The 19,005-nt window shown below is 37.6% G+C and overlaps 1 protein-coding gene across 2 annotated transcripts in view; it reads right to left on the bottom strand.

The window, feature by feature from the left end:
- Positions 1 to 901: 901 nt before the first annotated feature.
- hs6st3a (heparan sulfate 6-O-sulfotransferase 3a) overlaps positions 902 to 19,005 on the bottom strand; it is a 46,944-nt gene continuing 28,840 nt past the window's right edge. For both annotated transcript variants that reach the window (XM_079883765.1, XM_079883766.1), the window contains one exon: positions 902 to 3,211. In XM_079883765.1, the coding sequence (XP_079739891.1) occupies positions 2,476 to 3,211 (736 nt within the window). In that variant the 3' untranslated portion in view covers positions 902 to 2,475. The remainder of the gene's footprint in view (positions 3,212 to 19,005) is intronic.

Here is a 19,005-nt window from a genome sequence, read left to right as displayed (position 1 = left end):
GGCCAAGGCGGATCAGGCTGAGCAGGTGGTGTTTAATTCTTGATCTTTATATGTATTTCTGCAAATGATGACGTCATTGTTGATATCAAGAATTAGCATTTTTACTAGTGTAAATGTAATTCCTGATATCAAAAAAATGAAGATCCCCACAGCAGATGAGATGGGACTGGTGACCACCACAGATGTGCAGGCGGGAATGAAGACCACTTCAGGGGAATCAGCGAGACTAGGGAACTTGAGACAGAACAGGCAGGGAGTTAGGTAGCGATCTCCATAGCTGTATCTGGGCAGGCAAAGAGTTCTAGTGTGACCTCTTTATTTGTATCAGGGCGGACAAGATTTTCACAGGCAACATTCGTGGGCTTGTCAGGGCAGACAGGCCGTTCGAGGATGACCTCCATGATTGTGTCACGGCTGGCAGGAAGTTTAGAGTCAGTCTCCGAGGTTATAGCCAAGCCATCAGGGGACACAGAAAGTTCAGAGGAAAATGCCACCGCTGCCTCGGGAGAAACCAAAAAAAAAAAAAGCAAAAAAAAAACAACAAAAAAACGGAAGTTCAAACACAAAATTCGAGAGATGGCTGTGTGCTTCTCTGTTGAATAAACATTCATCGCGCTATAGATAGTCAGATAGGCTGACAATTCTGGAATTTCACTCAAATACAGGCTATTCTTGCAGTGTGTAAATTAACATACGTACTGTAAATATGCACTAGACAAGACAATGTGATGTAACAATATAATTTTTCTTATAAACAATTATACATTTTAACTGTATGGAAAAGAGCCACTTTTGATGAAAAATGTTTTGAGCTAAATGAACAGATGCTAATTATTTTCAGATATATAATACTTTATTTGACTCAATAAGTACACTTGTAAAACAAATAAATTTAGTTGTGACCATGCAAACATCATTCTCATTCTATTTGTTTCATTTGTATAATCCAACAATCTCACACCCTTTACAAACTGAGGAAAACAGGCAAACACAAAAAGATTCAAGTAGGCCAACCAGACCTTTTGGACGCGTGTCCACTGTACATATACATGTCCCTTATTTTAACATTTTCCAAACCAGAAAAACAAACAGAGGAAATTGCTGTTTGGTATTGCAAAATGGTTTTCAGTCAAATAACATTCAGTTGTTGCTCCTCTTAGATCACTTCATTGGCTATTATAGTCATGGTTTTTGTCCACCATATTGTGATGACAATAAACTGTAGGGTGAAACACTTTCAGTTCCCAATTTCATCAGAATGGATTAAAACATTACAATTGCTGGTAAAGTTCTTTATGATGTTCTTAAATGGGCCCGGGTTCACTGACCATCAGACACAAGAGGAGGAGGAGGAGGAGGAGGAGGAGGAGGAGGAGGAGACCTGTTGGAGAGGATGAAGATGAATGGAAACAGACAGAGGTTATGTTCAGAATAGAATACTAGCTTACTGCTAAATGAATACTATGAAATATACAGTATGCTGTATACTATAAACAGTAAGTAAAGCTCACAAAACTTTAGTTTTCTTTTCGAGTGAATGCAAAGTTTCTCAGGGGAATAATCTAAATAATTTTGGATATTGTTGGTTATGCAGTTATATTAAATGTTTTATCTTAAAAACATTTTTGTTTACTTTCATACAATATACAAATTTGGTGCTTTGTTGAGTTGTCTCTTTATGTCTGGTTTTGTTTCATGAACCACATCTATTTCGAATGCCCACTTTGGCCCTGTTTACACCTGGTATTAAGATGTGGTTTGGTCGATCGGATCACAAGTGGACGCCGTTAAATACAGGTATAAACGGGGTCTAAAACGCTTTGAGCTTTTCCACTTTTAAACGCATTAGACCGGACTGTTTTCGCAGTGTAAACGCTCATTTGGAGGAATGCGTTCGAACAGCCACAAAAAAACGTCTACTCTCCACCTTTTAACCTAATGTGTAAACATGGGAGGCGCTCTAGACAGACAGGATTTAAACTTTGTAGGCTGGAGACCCAAGTTTGGTTTGAAGACGAAAAAAACATACCAAGCACAACGTTCTCTCACCATTCCTGATTTCTAACACACACTCACAACTTTCGGCGTCATCTTGCGACTGTCAGAGCAGAAACGAAAGCTGCTACTCTCCGTATGTTTTTCCGTCGTCTCCGGGCACGTTCATCTGTAAATTGCGCAAGCTTATTTTGTCCATTAGATTGAAAGATCTGAAAAACCCCATACATTTTCCCGCCTATAGACCCTCCCCTCGAAGAAATCAGGACAGAAGTGGTTGAAAGTGGACAAAAGAGACAGAATAAAACACAAGGTTTAAACGGGAATGTCTCCCTCGTTTACTTGTGATCTGATCGACCAAAACGCATCTTATTACCAGGTGTAAACAGAGCCTTTGAGAAATGTAGTAAGCATCATATTATATACTGCAGAGATGGTGAGAGTAGTATGTTATTCTGAACATAACCAGAGAGCAAGGCATCACCACCTCACCACCTGACTGCTGTAGTCCTCCGTCACCCCGGTTAACTCCATCTCCTCCTCCGCATCTTTTCGCTCGTCGTCCTCCTGTTGCTGAATCTGTGAGGTTTTCTGTTGCTTCGTTCTCCTGCGTTGCTCTCGTTTCCTCTTCCTCTCCTCCTGTCGCTCCTGATGGTGGCAGTACTGCACGCGGCGTGAGAAAAGCTCCCTGGCGTACTCGTACAGCTGCACGTCTAGCGCATTGAGCTCCTCTATGCGCCTCCGGGTGGACGTCCCCACCGTGACCCCGGCCGCCCGGGTCCCGTTAATCTGAGTGAAGGCGGCGATGAAGTGCAAGCCGAACGTCCTCTCAAAAAGGAATTGTGTTTTGCGCTGGAACTCAGTCAGGCCGAAAAAGGCCATGCGCCGCAGGTTGCGCTTGGCGCTGCTGAGGAGCAGTTCGGCGCGGCGTTCTTCGCTCATGGAGGACAGGTTGTAGCAGCCCACCAGGCTGAGATCGGCCAGCATGCGAGTCTGCCGGTTGTTGGCCAGGTTTGAGGGGCAGGCCATGAACTCCTCGAGAGACACGCCGGTCCAGTCCTCGCTGCTGTAGCAGGACGGCAGCTCGTCTGGGGTGGCAGGACGCCCGTCGCACATGTGAAGCGCCGTCTTCCACGTGGCACCGCGCTGCACGTGCTTCCACTCGCTCAGGTAACGCGACACGGGGTCCCGCAACAGCGTGATGTAGTAGAAGTTCCTGGGAAGAGAACACAGAGGATGAGGCCTCTAGAAAAAAAATAAAAAATAAAAAAAAAGTCTGTTTCTGTCTGAGTAAATGATGACAGAACTGCTACTTTTAGGTGAACTATTCCTAAGGAGGTAAACCTCACAAAATGTTACTGTAAGTCAGGGGTTTTCAAACCTTTTGAAGCCACAGACCTCCAAATATAATGATTTGCTGGGAGGGACCCTCTTCCTAAACCTGCTGCTACATATTATCATTCAAAGGATTGGGGTCGGTAAGATTTTTCTTTTTTGAAAGAAAGTAAATAAGAAATGAACACTTTTATTTGACAAGGATACATTAAACTGATCAAATGAAGACGTTTATAATGTAACAAAAGATTTCTATTTAAAAAAATGCAGTTCTTTGGAACAAAAAAAATGATCAAAGCTTCCACAAAAAATATTAAGCAGCACAACTATTTTCAACATTTTAATAATTAATGTTTCTTGAGCAGCAAATCAGCATATCAGGATCATGTGACACTGAAGACTGCAGTAATGATGCTGAAAATTCAGCTTTGCATCACAGGAATAAATTTAATATATTCAAATAGAAAGCTGTTCTTTTAAATTGTGATAATATTTCACAATATATATATATATATATATATATATATATATATATATATTTTTTTTTTATCAAATAAAGGAAGCCTTGGTGAACATAATAGACTTCTTTAAAAAAAGGTAAAAATATTTCTATAGTTCTGAGTAAAAGATCTAAATTGTACCAAACTTTTGAATGGTAGTGTAAATAAAGACATAAACATCACATTTATATGATATTTAATATAATATATTATGATAATTTAGCCTGGGATTCCCCATGCTGCCTTGCGCGCAGCGTGATTTTATCATGGATTTTATTCACACTACTAGGCAGCCTGGATTCCATGGACCAGATTTTCGCCTCAGCGAGGGGACCAATCACAGAACGGGGAGGGAGCAGCAAGACGATGACGACGTCTATGCGACACACCGAAGCAGTTTGTTTATATCTATGGATCCAACATGGCATCAGACGCGAAGTTACCTTTCGATGCAGCCTTAGATAGTGTTCTAAGTAGTTTAGAACGCAAGTTTATTTCGTCTTCTTCCTCGTCGAATTTCTGTCGCTCTACATATGTCATCTGGTATAATTGAAACGATTGGCTATGAGCTACGTGCAGACGCATTTGATAGACATTCGTATCGCCCAATAAACGGCTCTGGGCATTCGTAAACCACACCTCAAATACGAGAAAATGAACATGTGGTTCCCAGACCACGTCTCAATGAGAAGAGGTCTGACGTTAGCCAGGCTAATGATAATTATAAATATGTGTGAAATATAATCTGGGAAATATTTACCTGACAGTGTACCTGTATCTTTTTTCTACCCACCATTACAATAGTACCTGAAGAGAAATAATTTTTGACTGTAAATAGAAAAAAATATATTTATAATAAATCTCATGACTTCCACCCAGTCTTCATAAAACAGAGCAAACAATAATTGTCAAATTATGCAAATTGCAACATTATATTTTCTAAGTTTTAATATGTTTTGCTGAAACTTTCTGCAGACTGCCTATATCACCCCAGTTTAAAAACAATTGTTATTTTGTTTTAGGATGTTTACACATTTTTATACATTCTCTAATGGCCTTTTTGATAGAATAAGTGGAAAAACAACAGAGCGTCAGAGCGCCGACAATGTTTAGGCAGTTCAACTGAACAAGACAAAGATGCCGATTAAACATAAACACGATTTCCTTGCTAATTATATCAGAACAGCTAATCATTCAGACAGAGAAACCTTCTCCCATACTTCATTACGACAGCCTGAATCTAACCACATTATATTCTCATAGTCTGAATGTAGAAGAGAAATGATACAGGTGATAGCCAAGAAACTTCCTTTAATATTTCACAGTCTCAAAGAGAAAACAAGTTTACAAGTGATATTTATCTGAAAATGAGAAAAACAACCCCCATAAAACATCCAATTTTCTATCTCGGCAATGAAATCGCTCTGCGCTCAGAATAGCGTGCTCATGCCGGAGTGAACGCGCTGTGAGACGTGGTCTGCTCATTGTCACAGAGTTCCTCATCATTTGTCTCATTTCCTCTTGCTGGGATTGTTACCTCCTGCGTGAGGAGCACATTATTTCCAATCAGCTCAATGAGAGGAGCGCCACTGACACATGGACACAAATCATCTACGAGAACTCAGAACAACAACATTAATTTACATCCTATTTGAGCAAATATTTTCTAATGTGGCAAGAGACGCAACATGCAAAAACAAGCGCTGGAAATGCAGTGGTCTTGGGTATGAATTTCAGATTTTAGCTTGCAGGGTGCTGTTAAAATTTCTGGGTAAAGGGATATGTTGGGATGTGATGTCATGCTTGGAAACTGGTCTAAGATCTATCGAGTGATCTGCCACATCACGGTCAAATTACGGGCCAGAATGTCATACTGTCTATGGCATTATAATGCAGTGAAATCAATAACGCTCCACTACGGTAATCCATCTGCTCTTCAGCACTGACCTATTGGAGAAGCACTGTCAAATGCTAACCCGCTCAATACAGTCAAGCCGAGCAGGATATGATATGATAATGAAGGTCAGATCGCTGATCGCTGATCGCTCAGAGGTCAGTCTGTTACTGCATAAAGCATCCATGAAGCATTCAAAAAGTACTCAAAAAATGATTCAAAGGGATAGTTCACCCAGAAATTAAAATTCTATCATTTACTCATCCTCATGCCACCCATGATAAACACTTTCTTCAGATAAACACAATCAAAGAATTTTAGGAAAAATTATCTTCACAACGCACATTTATGTCAAGCTGAACTTGAAACGATGGTTTATAGTTAAAAGAGTCTGAAATCTTTCTATCATTTGGTTTTATAATGGGGATGGCATGAGAGTGAGTAAATGATGAGAGAATTTTCATTTCTGTGTGAACTATCCCTTTATAAAGTTTTCCTTGCAATTAAGCCTTCAACAAAAAGAACCTTTTGAAATGGATTTGGGCTAGTCTTTCTGAAGTGTAAGTTTTTGATGAAATCTGAGAGCTGGCTCACTCCTTCATGCTAGGTAATGGATCTGCCGGCCCAGAAAAGTTAGTAAACCCACATGGAAAGAACCTATATGAGGATATATGCGCATATATGAAACCTATATACAGTATATATGCACATATATGATAATATATATGCTGCATATATGCGTATATATGCCACATATAGGCAAAATTGAGGTGCATATATGTGCATATACAGGCCATATAGGTCTCCTGTATTGCTTCTTTATATCCACATATAAGCCCTATATGTACATACAAGATATGTCTCCTATATAGCTCATGGCAGGATGGTTATTTTGTAGCTCATATCTCACTTTGGCAACTGTCATACATGATGCCTAGCTCAGATAGGCACATCTATCAATTCGAAGCTCACGGAGCTGAGAAGATCAAAAAGATTTTTTTTTTTTTTCTGTTCAGTTTTTTGTCTTATTTTTGCTCTTGTACTATTTGATTGTTCTTAAGTAAATACATAATGTAAATTTCTACATTTTGGGCTTTTATTTATGTTGCCTAGCTATGGATTTTAATAATTTTACTATATATAGGTAAACATATAGGTTAACATATAGGTGCATATATAGGTGAACATACAGGTGCATATATACATGCATATATGCACACATATATACGTGCATATATGTACCTATATAGGTACATGTATGCACAAATATATATGTACACATATATGTACATATATGTGCATATATGTACATATAATATAGGAAAACGGCCAATTTTATATATGCCACATATATTAAAAACCTATATCAAAACCTATATTAAAACATATTAGCCTCATAGCATAATTGCCTAAGTCATATTTCAATTTCTTTGGAAAACAAGAACAAACAAAAAATGACTTAGGCAATTATGCTATGAGGCTAACGATATGTTTATATAGGTTATTTCCATGTGGGAATACATTGTTAAAATAGTCCAAGTGACTACAGTGGCTCAACCTTAAGTTTATCAAGCGACGAGAATACGTTTTATGCGAAAAAAACAACAACAAAAAAACACACAAAAATAACGACTTTATTCAACTATTCATTTTCTTCCGTGTGGGCCTCTGAGTTCACGAGAGCGCCACCACGACGCATGCGCAAGAACTGAGAAGATAACGACTAAAAAAAATGTCAAATGTTTAGCTCTGAATATATCTCGGGGTAGCTTTATTTATTGAGTTTTTAAAATTGACAAATATTTCAACAAAATAGAAGAAAATTATAGAAAAAATTTGAAATACAGACAATAATTTGCACAAAAAAAAAAATTGCACAAAATGAAATTGCATAGGCAGATTAGATTTCATGATAATGATCAATACATCATCAATCCTTCTTCCAAAAAGTGTTTTTGTCTTACCCTGATTCAATATGGTAAGCCAGTTATACGTGTTTATGTTTTAAACCTGTCACCTGACGGGATGGTTTTCACAGGAAATTGCTAACACACGTCACTTGTCACTCGTCTCGTCATATTCGTAAATAGAGAGAAATTTCTCCGGCTGCTTTGACGCATGTCTAGTGTCTGAGAGACATAGGTTAGTCACAACGAGTGAGAGAAGTTGACATGGAGCAGCAAAATCTCAAACCTCCGGGTTTGAAAAAAAAAAAAAAAAAAAAGGAATTTATTTTCAAGGATGTACCTAGAAGATCTATTAATGGGTTAAGCTACAGTAACGTCTTCAGTCAGCTTGGTATCCTTCCCAATTAAACTGGTTATATCTCTTAAGCCTAGTAGTGAATGTTTTATGAGCAGTAGGATCATTTCTCTCTCTTTTTTAGTTATGAGAAAAAAACATATTCATTTTTTACTTGTGCAATTACACAAAACAGAACAATAAAGCTTAAAATAATTTTTAAAACAAGAAAAGTTAGGTTTGGAGTCAGACCATTTCATTTTATGAATGTGAAACTTCCCCATTAATATTAACAATTTTATGAAGTATGCCTTATCTTTCTCAATCCCATGATCATTGAAGTGTATCATTATGTCAAATCCACTCAGCTGCAAATAAATGTTCAATTTTTTCTTTTAAAATGCTCCAAAATATTTTTGTATGTATGCAATGGAAAAATAAAAGAAAAATTATTTCCTTTTCACCTTTACAAAAATTACAAGAGTAATCAAACGTTCCAGCACGTTTTACTGGATATATTCTATGCATTATTTTAAAAGAGACTTCTTTTACTTTGTTATTAATGTAGAATTTTTCCACTGTTTACCAAGCATTACGCCAATTTACATCTCCAAACACAGATGACCAGAAAAAGCGAGCTGGAGGGTAAACAATATTATTAAGTACATTCCTAATGTAGTTATTTGAGACTTTATTTTGTAAAATATTTGTATTACCAAGATGATATCTGTAAAATTTAGATCTTCCTCCTGTGATGCATTTCTAAGAAGGATCAATACTTTCCGGGGGATTGCATCCATTACAACTGGATTACAAGTCTTTAGGTCTAACTGGTATTTTAAATTTATTCAAAAAGTTGACTAACTAATATAATATTGTTTTCAAACCAGTAATCAAAAAAGAGAGATTTATTTTTTGTAAAGGATGTCTTTGTTGTTCCAAATATAATATCTCCTAGGTGAAAAGTTATGTTTGTAGGCCAGTGTCCATGCCATGAGAACAAATTTTGCAAGCTTAAATGGTATTTTTTCAATTGAATAATTACACTTCAATAAAAATGAGAGGTCGCCCAATTGTTTAAATAGATAGTTAGGAAAGGAATTCCAAATACTGTCTTTATTTTTTAAATAGTGAATATTGAATTTATTTTAAATACATTGTTCAAAGCATCATAACTCAACACCTCTAAACCACCATGATCTTTGGGATTCCATACAATTTCTTTTCTCAAATAATGTGGCTTGTTTTTCCAAATAAAATCAAAAAGCATTTTATCCAATTGTTTGGTAACTTCAGGGGGAATATCCAATGATAACGACACATAGACTGATCTGGAGATTCCTTCAGCTTTTGACAAAAGTACCCGCCCCTGAATTGACAGATCCCTTTGTAACCACGCATTAAACCTCATACTAGTTTTGTTAATAATTGGATTGAAGTTTAAATTATTACGCAGATTTTCATCTTTACATTTAACAACTCCCAGATATGTTACTTGATTTGCAATTGGAATATTACAGAAATTAGTTAAACTACATTCTTTAAGAGGAAACAGAACAGATTTATTCATATTCATTTCTAGCCATGATACATCTGAAAATGATTTTATGCATTTCACTGCTTTAATGATTTCATTCCTATCTTTCAAAAGTAAAGCAGTGTCATCTGCAAACTGACACAACTTAACCCCAAAACATTCAATTGCTTTAAATAAAAAGTTATGTTCTAAGGTATCAAATGCCTTGTGAAAATCGATAAAACTATCATTTAAAACATAATCATTGTAGTCTACCATATCTAGTATCAATCTAATATTATTACTAATGTGCCTTCCTTGAATAAATCCAGTCTGTTCCTCATCCATAATATTTTCAAATCTTTTGGCAAAGATTAAAGCAAATAATTTGGCATCATTATTTAATAGACTAATGGGTCTCCAATTCTCTAAACAAAGAATATTTTTGTTTGGCTTTGGAATTAATTTAATAACACCTTGTTTTAAAGAGGAGGGCAGTTCCCCCTTTTCAATAGATTCTAATACGGCCTGCAAAAAATGGAGCCAACTTATGTCAAAACACTTTATAAAACTCACTGACAAGTCCATCATTACCTGGAGAACGATTATCTTTAAGGTTGCCAATAGACTCTTTAACTTCCTCCAACTTTAAATCACCAGCACAAAACAATTTAAAATCGTCCTCAATAACTTTGGCTTTATCTAAAACATTATCTAGAAAGTCATTCAGATCTGAAGACACAAAGTTAGGAGCGTACAGACCTCGGTAAAACTGAGTAACAAACTGTGATATCCTCTGTGCCTGTATTATTAATTAAACATTTGAATAGAGGTCAATTCACCATTTCTTTTTTCCAAATTGAAAAAGTACTTAGTATTTCTTTCCCCCTGTTCCAACCATTTATATCTTGATCTGATAAATGCACCCTCTGCTTTTTCTTGATAAATGTTATCCAGTTGAACGATGATAAATCCATTAGTTCCTGCGTGTTCAAATTTTCTTTAATGATAGGCGCATTATTTCTTTGATAACAATATATTCTTTTTGTCTTTTAACTGAAGCAGTCGATTTCATTGAAATAGCTAGGTTCCTAATTTTGTATTTCATTATTTCCCAATGTTCTCCATAAACATTTGTTATTTTAGCCTGAGACCAGTGCTTGTCAATTAACTTTGATACCATCAGTTTAAAATTGTGATCATCTAATAACTTTCTAATTTAGATTCATCTGGACCGTGAATATTTATCAAGAGTGATATACCCTTATGGTCAGTTTCATGTTCTTGGAATGTTACAAATCAACGTTCCTAGAATGTTCAATTGTTAATCAAAATTAAGTGGAAAGAACATTTCAGGAACATCATATCTTTTAAAACACGTTCCTCTAATGTCAAGAAAACGGGACATTTTATCATTCCCATAACCAAAACTAAATGTTTGCAGAATGTTCTTATAACAAAAATCTGTTAGCTGGGCAATGATTCACAAGGACAGTTACTGGACTAACGAATGTATTGGTTTATGAGCATATTTTACACACTACACAAGCACTAACAAAGAGCAATATCTAGCTGATGATAGTTTTTTTTTTATTATTGTTTTTCACTTTAGATAGGAGAGGTAATGGACTCAAATCTTGTCTCATGAAAGTAAATGCATAAGAGGCAGCCTTAGATTAAGACAGTTTATCTCGCTTATAGAGCACATGATCAACCTTGATGGCAGCAGATGAGGTAAGCAGAGCAACGGTAGAATCTTTATTAGATTGTGTAGTGAGCTCATTTAATGTATTATACACAAATATGTTGTCTGGATTGTTAGTATACCCTATAGTTTGGTTGGCCATGCGATCCATGTAATCATGTAACTAGTAATATTAAAGGGTAACTCTCACCAAATTGCAACCTAGGCTATTTTTGTTAATCTACCCGAGTCAAACATTCGTGTAAATGCATAATTAGAAAGGAAACGCCACTTTTAAGATTGACCGTATTTTTATTTTTGATCAAAATGCCTTTTGAATGGGAGTGATATAGGGGCACTACAGTGATAGCATCAAAATCGCTATTTTTAAAAACACTAAGGAGGCTCAACACAACATGAAACTGTGCTTGAAGTATCACCAGGGGCTCTACACATGAACTCGAGCATTGACAACATTGTTTGTGTACACAAAGTTTACTAAAAAGAAAGGTTTTGTACGACTCACTTTATCAGTTAGTGTTTCTGGTGGCTGGAATTTTGCCAGTTAAAAGTAGTCGATCTCCGAATGCAAAGTAATGAACTGAGGCAGTTTCTCAATATGCGTTCTTGTCTGTACTTGTGTTCTTGTGGACTTGTGAAATGTCATCAGTCGCTGCCCAAGTACTGACCCAATACACAAGTAAAAATCCCGGAAGTGTTCTTGACACGCCCATTTTACCGAGGATGCATCGGTTGGTAACTTGTGTGAACTTGACGGCAGAAATATCCCAGCATTCATTTCGGCATTCGAGGAAGGAGAGGCAGGTCAATACAGTAAGTCGTTTTTCTACAATTTCGTACGCTATTTCATCACTAAATTCACTTCTGAGAACATTTGATGCGAGAAATCAAATGTGTACATTTCAAATATTGGCATTTTTACGAAAATTTATGGTTCAGGTTACGTTGCATTCGGAGATCGACTACTACGAAAATACGGTCAATCTTAAAAGTGGCGTTTCCATTCTAATTATGCTTTTGACTCGGGTAGATTAACAAAAATAGCCTAGTTGCAATTTGGCAAGAGTTACCCTTTAATATAAATGTAATATTAAGATTGCTCCTGCACCGAGGCATTAGGTGTGTTTGACTCGAAGTGGCGCTGCACAGACCGAACGGTGTATGACATCAAAGTAGTGAAAGCGATTAGAGAGCATAAGATCAGTCTCTTCAAGTCAAACACACCTATTGAGAAAGGTCCCATGTGAACGAAACGTTTGCCACTTTCTCATTAAAGTAGTGGTTTTATCTTCAGTTGGTGGCTCCACTTCATTGTTAGAGTGTGCAGGCTTTTTTGAAGTGTGTCCCATGAACAGCTCTTATTATACATTAAGAGCATCGCACAGCCCACAGTACCACAGCTCAAAACCTGAAAGAGTTTAAAGCAGAGCACATGTGTATATATATTTAAAACAGAAATTTCCATCCATGACTTCTAAGCTAAATTTCCATTTATTTTCCAGCCCTTGAAGTTTTCTGCGACTGCGGGAGCCCTGTAAAAGCATGACAGAGCGAGAGAAAGAAAGATTTCCAATCTATTGAAACAGAGTAAAAGCTTCCTCCCCATCTCCACGGAGGTGTGCTAATTAATCTCGTGAAATTGTTTTTTAAGCGCACCATTTAATTACTCAGCTCAGAGTCTATTAGTGTTGCTCAGAGGAAGGCAGTCTCTTCTCATTACTGATATACAATCAATGACAGTAATACTTTCTATCCGGCTGGCAGACTAGCAGATTACAGGAATGCATCACTATAATGAACTTCATCAATTCATTGAACACCCACTGATAAACTTGTGCTAACTGTCACACGTTTAGCTGTGAATATTTCTCAGGGTAGCTTTATTTAGTAAATTTCTGTATATACAGTTCATTGAACACACAATGACGGCATGGGGCATGTTGTCACACTGTATGAGGTAGTTTATCCATTAAAATTAAGAATTCATTCCGAGCGGCAACCTTCGGATCTCTCTCTTGAATCCAACACGGAAGTGACTTATAATGCAATTCATCGACTGGCCGCTAGAGACGGGCTGCAAAAGAGAGTCAATCCCATAGACTTAGACAGAAAAATATACAGTTTACAGCCTGGTACAAAAAGTGGTTTTGGTCTATATCAGGGGTTTTCAACTGGTTCTGTGCCAGGGACCACCATTCTGACTAACAAGTAATCGGCGGCCCACTATTGTGTGTGTGTGTAGTGTGTGGATTCCTTTGTCAGATAGCACAGTCGGACGTCGAATTGAGGAAATCGCATTTAAAAAAAAAAAAAAAGACTTTGTCATGTCATTTTGCTGTGTACTGAACCTATTCACTGCTCCATCAACGTTTCATGCCAAATCGCTATATTTCCTTGTTTAAAATTTACTGCAAGATGCAGTTTCTTTCCAAACCGCGATAAGCGCCGAACCTATTTTTAGCCTAAACGCGATATATCCTCTCGACTAATCAGAATTCTCTCTCTCTCTCTCACCCTCAAATAATTCGCCTCATTCACGCGTCCGCGCCGCGCTAAACGCCTCATTCGCGCCACAGGACCTCCAGATGCGCGTAAACGCGTCTTTACATTGACTTGACAAGAAAATCACTTGCGCCAGACGCTCTATTCGCGTTTGGTGTGAACGCCACTCACTCACTCACACAAGGTCATGTCGTGATTTGTTTTATGTAAAGCGGACAATGGTTCTACTTTTTATGGGTTCGACACTTTACTGAATGCCAATGTATTTATTACTGACTGACTTGCCTTTATTTTTTTAAGACAAACTTTTTTTTTATGGAAAAAAAGTGATTTTAATAGTGAAATTACGTAGGCTGGAATGCATGTCACGGACCACATGCAATGCCGCCGCGGACCACCAGGGGGCCGCGGACCACCGGTTGAAAACCCCTGGTCTATATAGCTAATTTTGGCCTTCATGACAACTGTGAGGGGGGTTAGAATTTTTTTTAGAACTCATCCGTTTAAATCATATTAAGCCTTAAAGTTCTGCATAATTAAGGGCGTGGCCACTTGAGTGACAGGTGGATTGCCACTGCTGTCACTATAGCAGTTTGTCTGCTGTCTGTTAGGGTCATGTCACCTCAGCTAATCCCGCCTTTTTGCCCATTTTAGGTTATCTGGGAGTGACGCGCTACCATGATGGCGATGGCCGGCTCCACCCACTTTGGGCTTCAAAAACGCTCTTCAGAAAGCTACGGGTGACGTCACGGACACTACGTCCATATTACAGTCTATGATTCATTCCCACAAATAAAGAATTTGTTCTCTCATTTTAGTAAATCATGGCCACAAATTAAGATTTCCTTCCAACGATGTATTAATTAGTTCCCTCGTTTTAGTAAATCATGGCCACATTGAACTAATTTGTTCCCTTGTTTTGATTTAACTAAAACAAGGGAACGAATTAGTACAACAAGGCCACGGTTTAGTAAATCGAGAGAACGATTTATTATATTGTGCGCACGATTTACTTAAAACAAGGGAATGAATTAGTAAAACGTGCTGACGTATTAGTAAGGCGTGGGAACGACTTACTGACACGTATATACATTAACTTTTTTGCTCACCAGCCACTGTGGCTAGTGGTTTTTCAAAGTTACTAGCCACACAGCATTTTCACTGGCCACAATTTTGACATCGATAACATAGGGAAAAACTACCATATAAAGATTATTAATATTATTTCATATTTGGCAGCAGGTATATTAGGCTGCTGTCACTTTAAGACCTGACACACGGATCCATTATTGTTACACATGCATTTTATTTCTCAACGGTTTACGTTCACTTAAAACATAACTGACTGTATTTTCGTGAATACTTGCCAAGACCGGCCTTTTGACATTATTTTGTGTGTATTTGACTGTTTAAGGGCAATAAGCAGCGAAAAACTCAATTTAGTACTGAGAGGCGGCTTTATGTGCTCGCACTTTGGGTTTGAGCGCAAAATCTGCGGGAATGAGTAAAATGATGCGCAACCTTTCAACCTGCCAAGCTGGCTAGTAGGAGTGACTGCGTTACACGCCACTGCTGAAATCCACCCGCATCAGGCGAGTTGGTGGGTGTTACAGTGACTCCAAACACAATGTTGCAGAAAATCTTTTTTATTGCAGAAAATATTCATAAATTTGGTGTGGACGAGCTGACAGCTGCCCTCGCAGCATAACAAATCATATTTAATTCCAATACTGTATATATTCAAAGTTATATAAATATGGAGTGTTCCTGAGTTTGCCATTGATTGACACTGAATAATTCAGAGTGATTTCCAAACTGAGAGGCAGAGAAAATTTCAGAGGTCCATTAGTTTGTGCAGGCCTAATTGAGTGGTCTAGCGCAGATGCTAATTTGGTTAGTGAGAAAAAGGGTCTGTATGGTGGCTGAGAGAGCGGCTAGCACATTAGACCACTTACTTAAATGACCAGAGGAGTGAGGGATAATGTGTTCTCTGCCTCCTGTACAGCTAAAACACCCACTAATATCAAATGAATTGAATTACCGAGGAAGCAGAGTGCAAGATGCCAGCTCCGTTTTTATGCTAACGCTAACTGAAACATACTAGACTTCAAATAGCAAATAACCTATTATTGCAAGACAAGTAGGCATGGCAAGTGCATGGAAATGATCCTATCAGTCTTATCATTAATATACCATTATAGTATTTATTAATATTTGAAATTAGCTGTTATTTTTATATTTTCAGTTTTTGTTTTAATATTAGTTTAAGTTTTGAAAATGTGTTTTTTAATATTCCTATTTAGTTTTAAATTATTTTTATTTCAGTTTTAGTAATTTTAGCAATTCAATTCAAACTTATTTTATTTCAGATAGTTGTCAAGACAACATAGAAAATTTATATTTTATTTTATTTTAGCTTTATTTCAATTAATGAAAATTATTTTTAATAGTTTTAGTTTTAACAAACAATAACAACACTGCTAACTATGTAGTATAATATAGGCCTAACATGTTCCAAAACACAGCTAACAGCTTAGACTGATTAATGCAAACCAATAACTTGTAATAGTTTTTGCTTTTTGCTTTTTCAAGTCAGCATGAAACTTAAGTTGTGATCGTTTTTTCTTCTGAAGTATATCTGAGTGAAATGGCTTCTCGAAACAGTAAAACAATTTCAAGTTCCATTAGGAATTGATTGGATCGTTGAATCGTATTGGTCAATCTCATGTGAGTGACAGGTTGCCCTGCCCTTGCGCCAATAAACACGTCATCAGAGAAGAGATGTCGTTGCAATAGGGAACGTTATTTTAATTAAAGACTACGAGGGCACATGGATTTAAAAAAATAATGATGTGCACAGATAAGTCATTAATAACAAACACTGCAATACCCCCCCCCCCCCCCCCCCCCCCAAAAAAAAAAAAAAAACAATAATTGTGACAATTTGTTAAAAGAACTGGGTAAAAAGTACCCTGGTAATCCAGAGTTCTCACGAGAGCACAAGTTGAATTTGCTCAGCGAGTTACTCTGGTGTCTAGTAATGATGCTCATTAAATATGCCCCTCGATCTGAGCTGCACCAATCACATCGGGTTATCTGATATAGGCGGGCCAGAGGCGAGATGACGACAGCGCTGTGATGTCGAAGTCATTAGTAAACATTGCAAGATGGCTATGGATGAACACCAGTTGTTTGAAATGGCTTTGGCCGCTACAATGAACGAGTTAGACTTGGCTTTTTATCTAAAAGAGGAACAGAAGACGCCGCTCGAATCGTTCCTTTGCAAGAAGGACTTTTTTGCTGTTTTGCCGACCGGATACGGCAAGAGTCTAATCCATGGGCGTCAGTTTGGTTTGAAATGTGCTGGGGACAGAGACGCATTCGGAAGTGCATTTTCAGAAGTGCTGGGTACAATGACGCATTCATTTTTTTTCTCTCTTTCGCGCAGGTTATGTTTTGAAAGACGATGTCCTGTAGCTCAGGCACGGCCCCACTTTTCAACAGGCCCACCCAAAACTTAAAAAAAATATATATATTTTTTTTTTTACTATATTCTAATTTTGTCAATAATTATATAAAAAATCGCCAATAAGCTCATAATTTGTGCTAAAATAGTGTTTAGTTTTAAAAAACATTTTAAAAAGCTGGTTATATTTTGATGTTTCTGCGCAAGTTCAGCAGACAGTGAGGTTCGGGTTTGTTCCGATCAGAGCTCGTGAGTGGAGAACGCATTTCTGAATATTCCGCTCCGCTCGTTCATTCCGCAGGATCGCTTGCTCAACCCAGATGTCCTGTTGCCTGGTTCGAAAATATGTGGAATAAGGGCTGCTTCCGACTAAAAGTTTTTTTCCTAGTCGACTAGTAGTAGGCTAGTTGTTCATTTAAGTCATTCGTGGACAAATCGCCCCTTTATATTAATTTAATTACTTATCCTACAGGATAATGAGCTTACGTAATATAGTCGCACTCAAGCGCACGACCGCACGCATAAAGCTTGCCACAAAGAACCGGTAAAAGTAATGATTATGAATGCGTCTAAATGTGTCTAAATACGCTGTGAATGTGAATGTGCATTATACGCTGAGTTTCGGTTCATTTATGAGACGAACTCCAGTTCACTCGCCGGCGCCTCCATGTCGTGATTCTGTATTTACTTCTTATTTATTAAATCCAGGCAATTGGTTCATGAAACATTGATTAAAATTAAGATATAATTAATACAAAACGAAATTCACTTTAAAGAAAGGCAGCTGTTCTGTTTGAGGTCTCTGTGAAAGTTTTAAAGCAGTCTTTTAGTGCCGCTTTCAGAGCGCTCACGTCCGTAACCGAGAACTGACACGTTGTTTTTTCCCTCATAAATGCGAACACGGAAAAATAAAATAAAATGAATATTATAATGTTTTTTTGTTGGGTCAGACAATGATTACCACATTTCTCTCTCATATTGCTCCTCACAACCACTGAAAACGGTAAAAAAAATCGAACCAAAAGTCAAATTAATATGGACGGAAGTACAAAATGACTCATGACGAAATCTGGTGGGTACGCGTCCCCCCCCGTCCCCCCCGAAATCGACGCCTATGGTCTAATCTACCAGTTAGCTCCGCTGGTAGCTAAGCGATAACTTGTTGTGATTGGTCGTAGTGTTATCCAATTGCATGCAGTGAGATTTTCAAATGCATGCTTGGTGCCGCCCCTCGGGCTGGAGTGCGTTTCCCGAAAGCATCGTTATCCAACTATGATCGCAATGTCCATTGAACTCTATTGGTAACGACGGAACTTGCGACCATAGTTGGCCAACGATGCTTTCGGGAAACGCACCCCTGGTCGATTTTCATTAGTCGACGCCAGACCATTAATCTTTTAGATTTAGGTCTGGATTTCCAGGCTAGGTAAAAAGAGAAATGCAACAGAAAGATGCAGAAAACACTGTCCGAATATTTTAGTGTAGCATTTTCCATAAGCAGCATCAAAGAACTGTTAATGGAAACAAAGACACCAGGTGGCATTTATTTTTGTAATTGTTCTGAATAAGGACTAGATCTCAGTTCCAGATAGGCTACAGATATGTAAACTAACACCTTTAATAAATAAAAAATGATACTGTCCTAATCTTCCCCGGCCCCTGCTGATGTCAACGCACAGGGACAGCTGTCATTCTGCCGATAAATGAATCACAAGACCCTAATGCAGAACAGAAGATGACATTGCTATCTCTGGCATTTGATAATATGTGATATCTTTGTGTCAGAATTATTCATAGGATAGATAATATATCAGAAGAACCACAGACCATATGAATATTTCTGATGGGATA

The sequence above is a fragment of the Squalius cephalus genome (assembly GCF_949319135.1).
Source record: "Squalius cephalus genome assembly, chromosome: 10".
In the NCBI taxonomy this organism is placed as follows: Eukaryota; Metazoa; Chordata; class Actinopteri; order Cypriniformes; family Leuciscidae; genus Squalius; species Squalius cephalus.
Note: the sequence above shows the minus strand (reverse complement) of the source record. Positions and strands in the feature narration are given on the sequence as shown.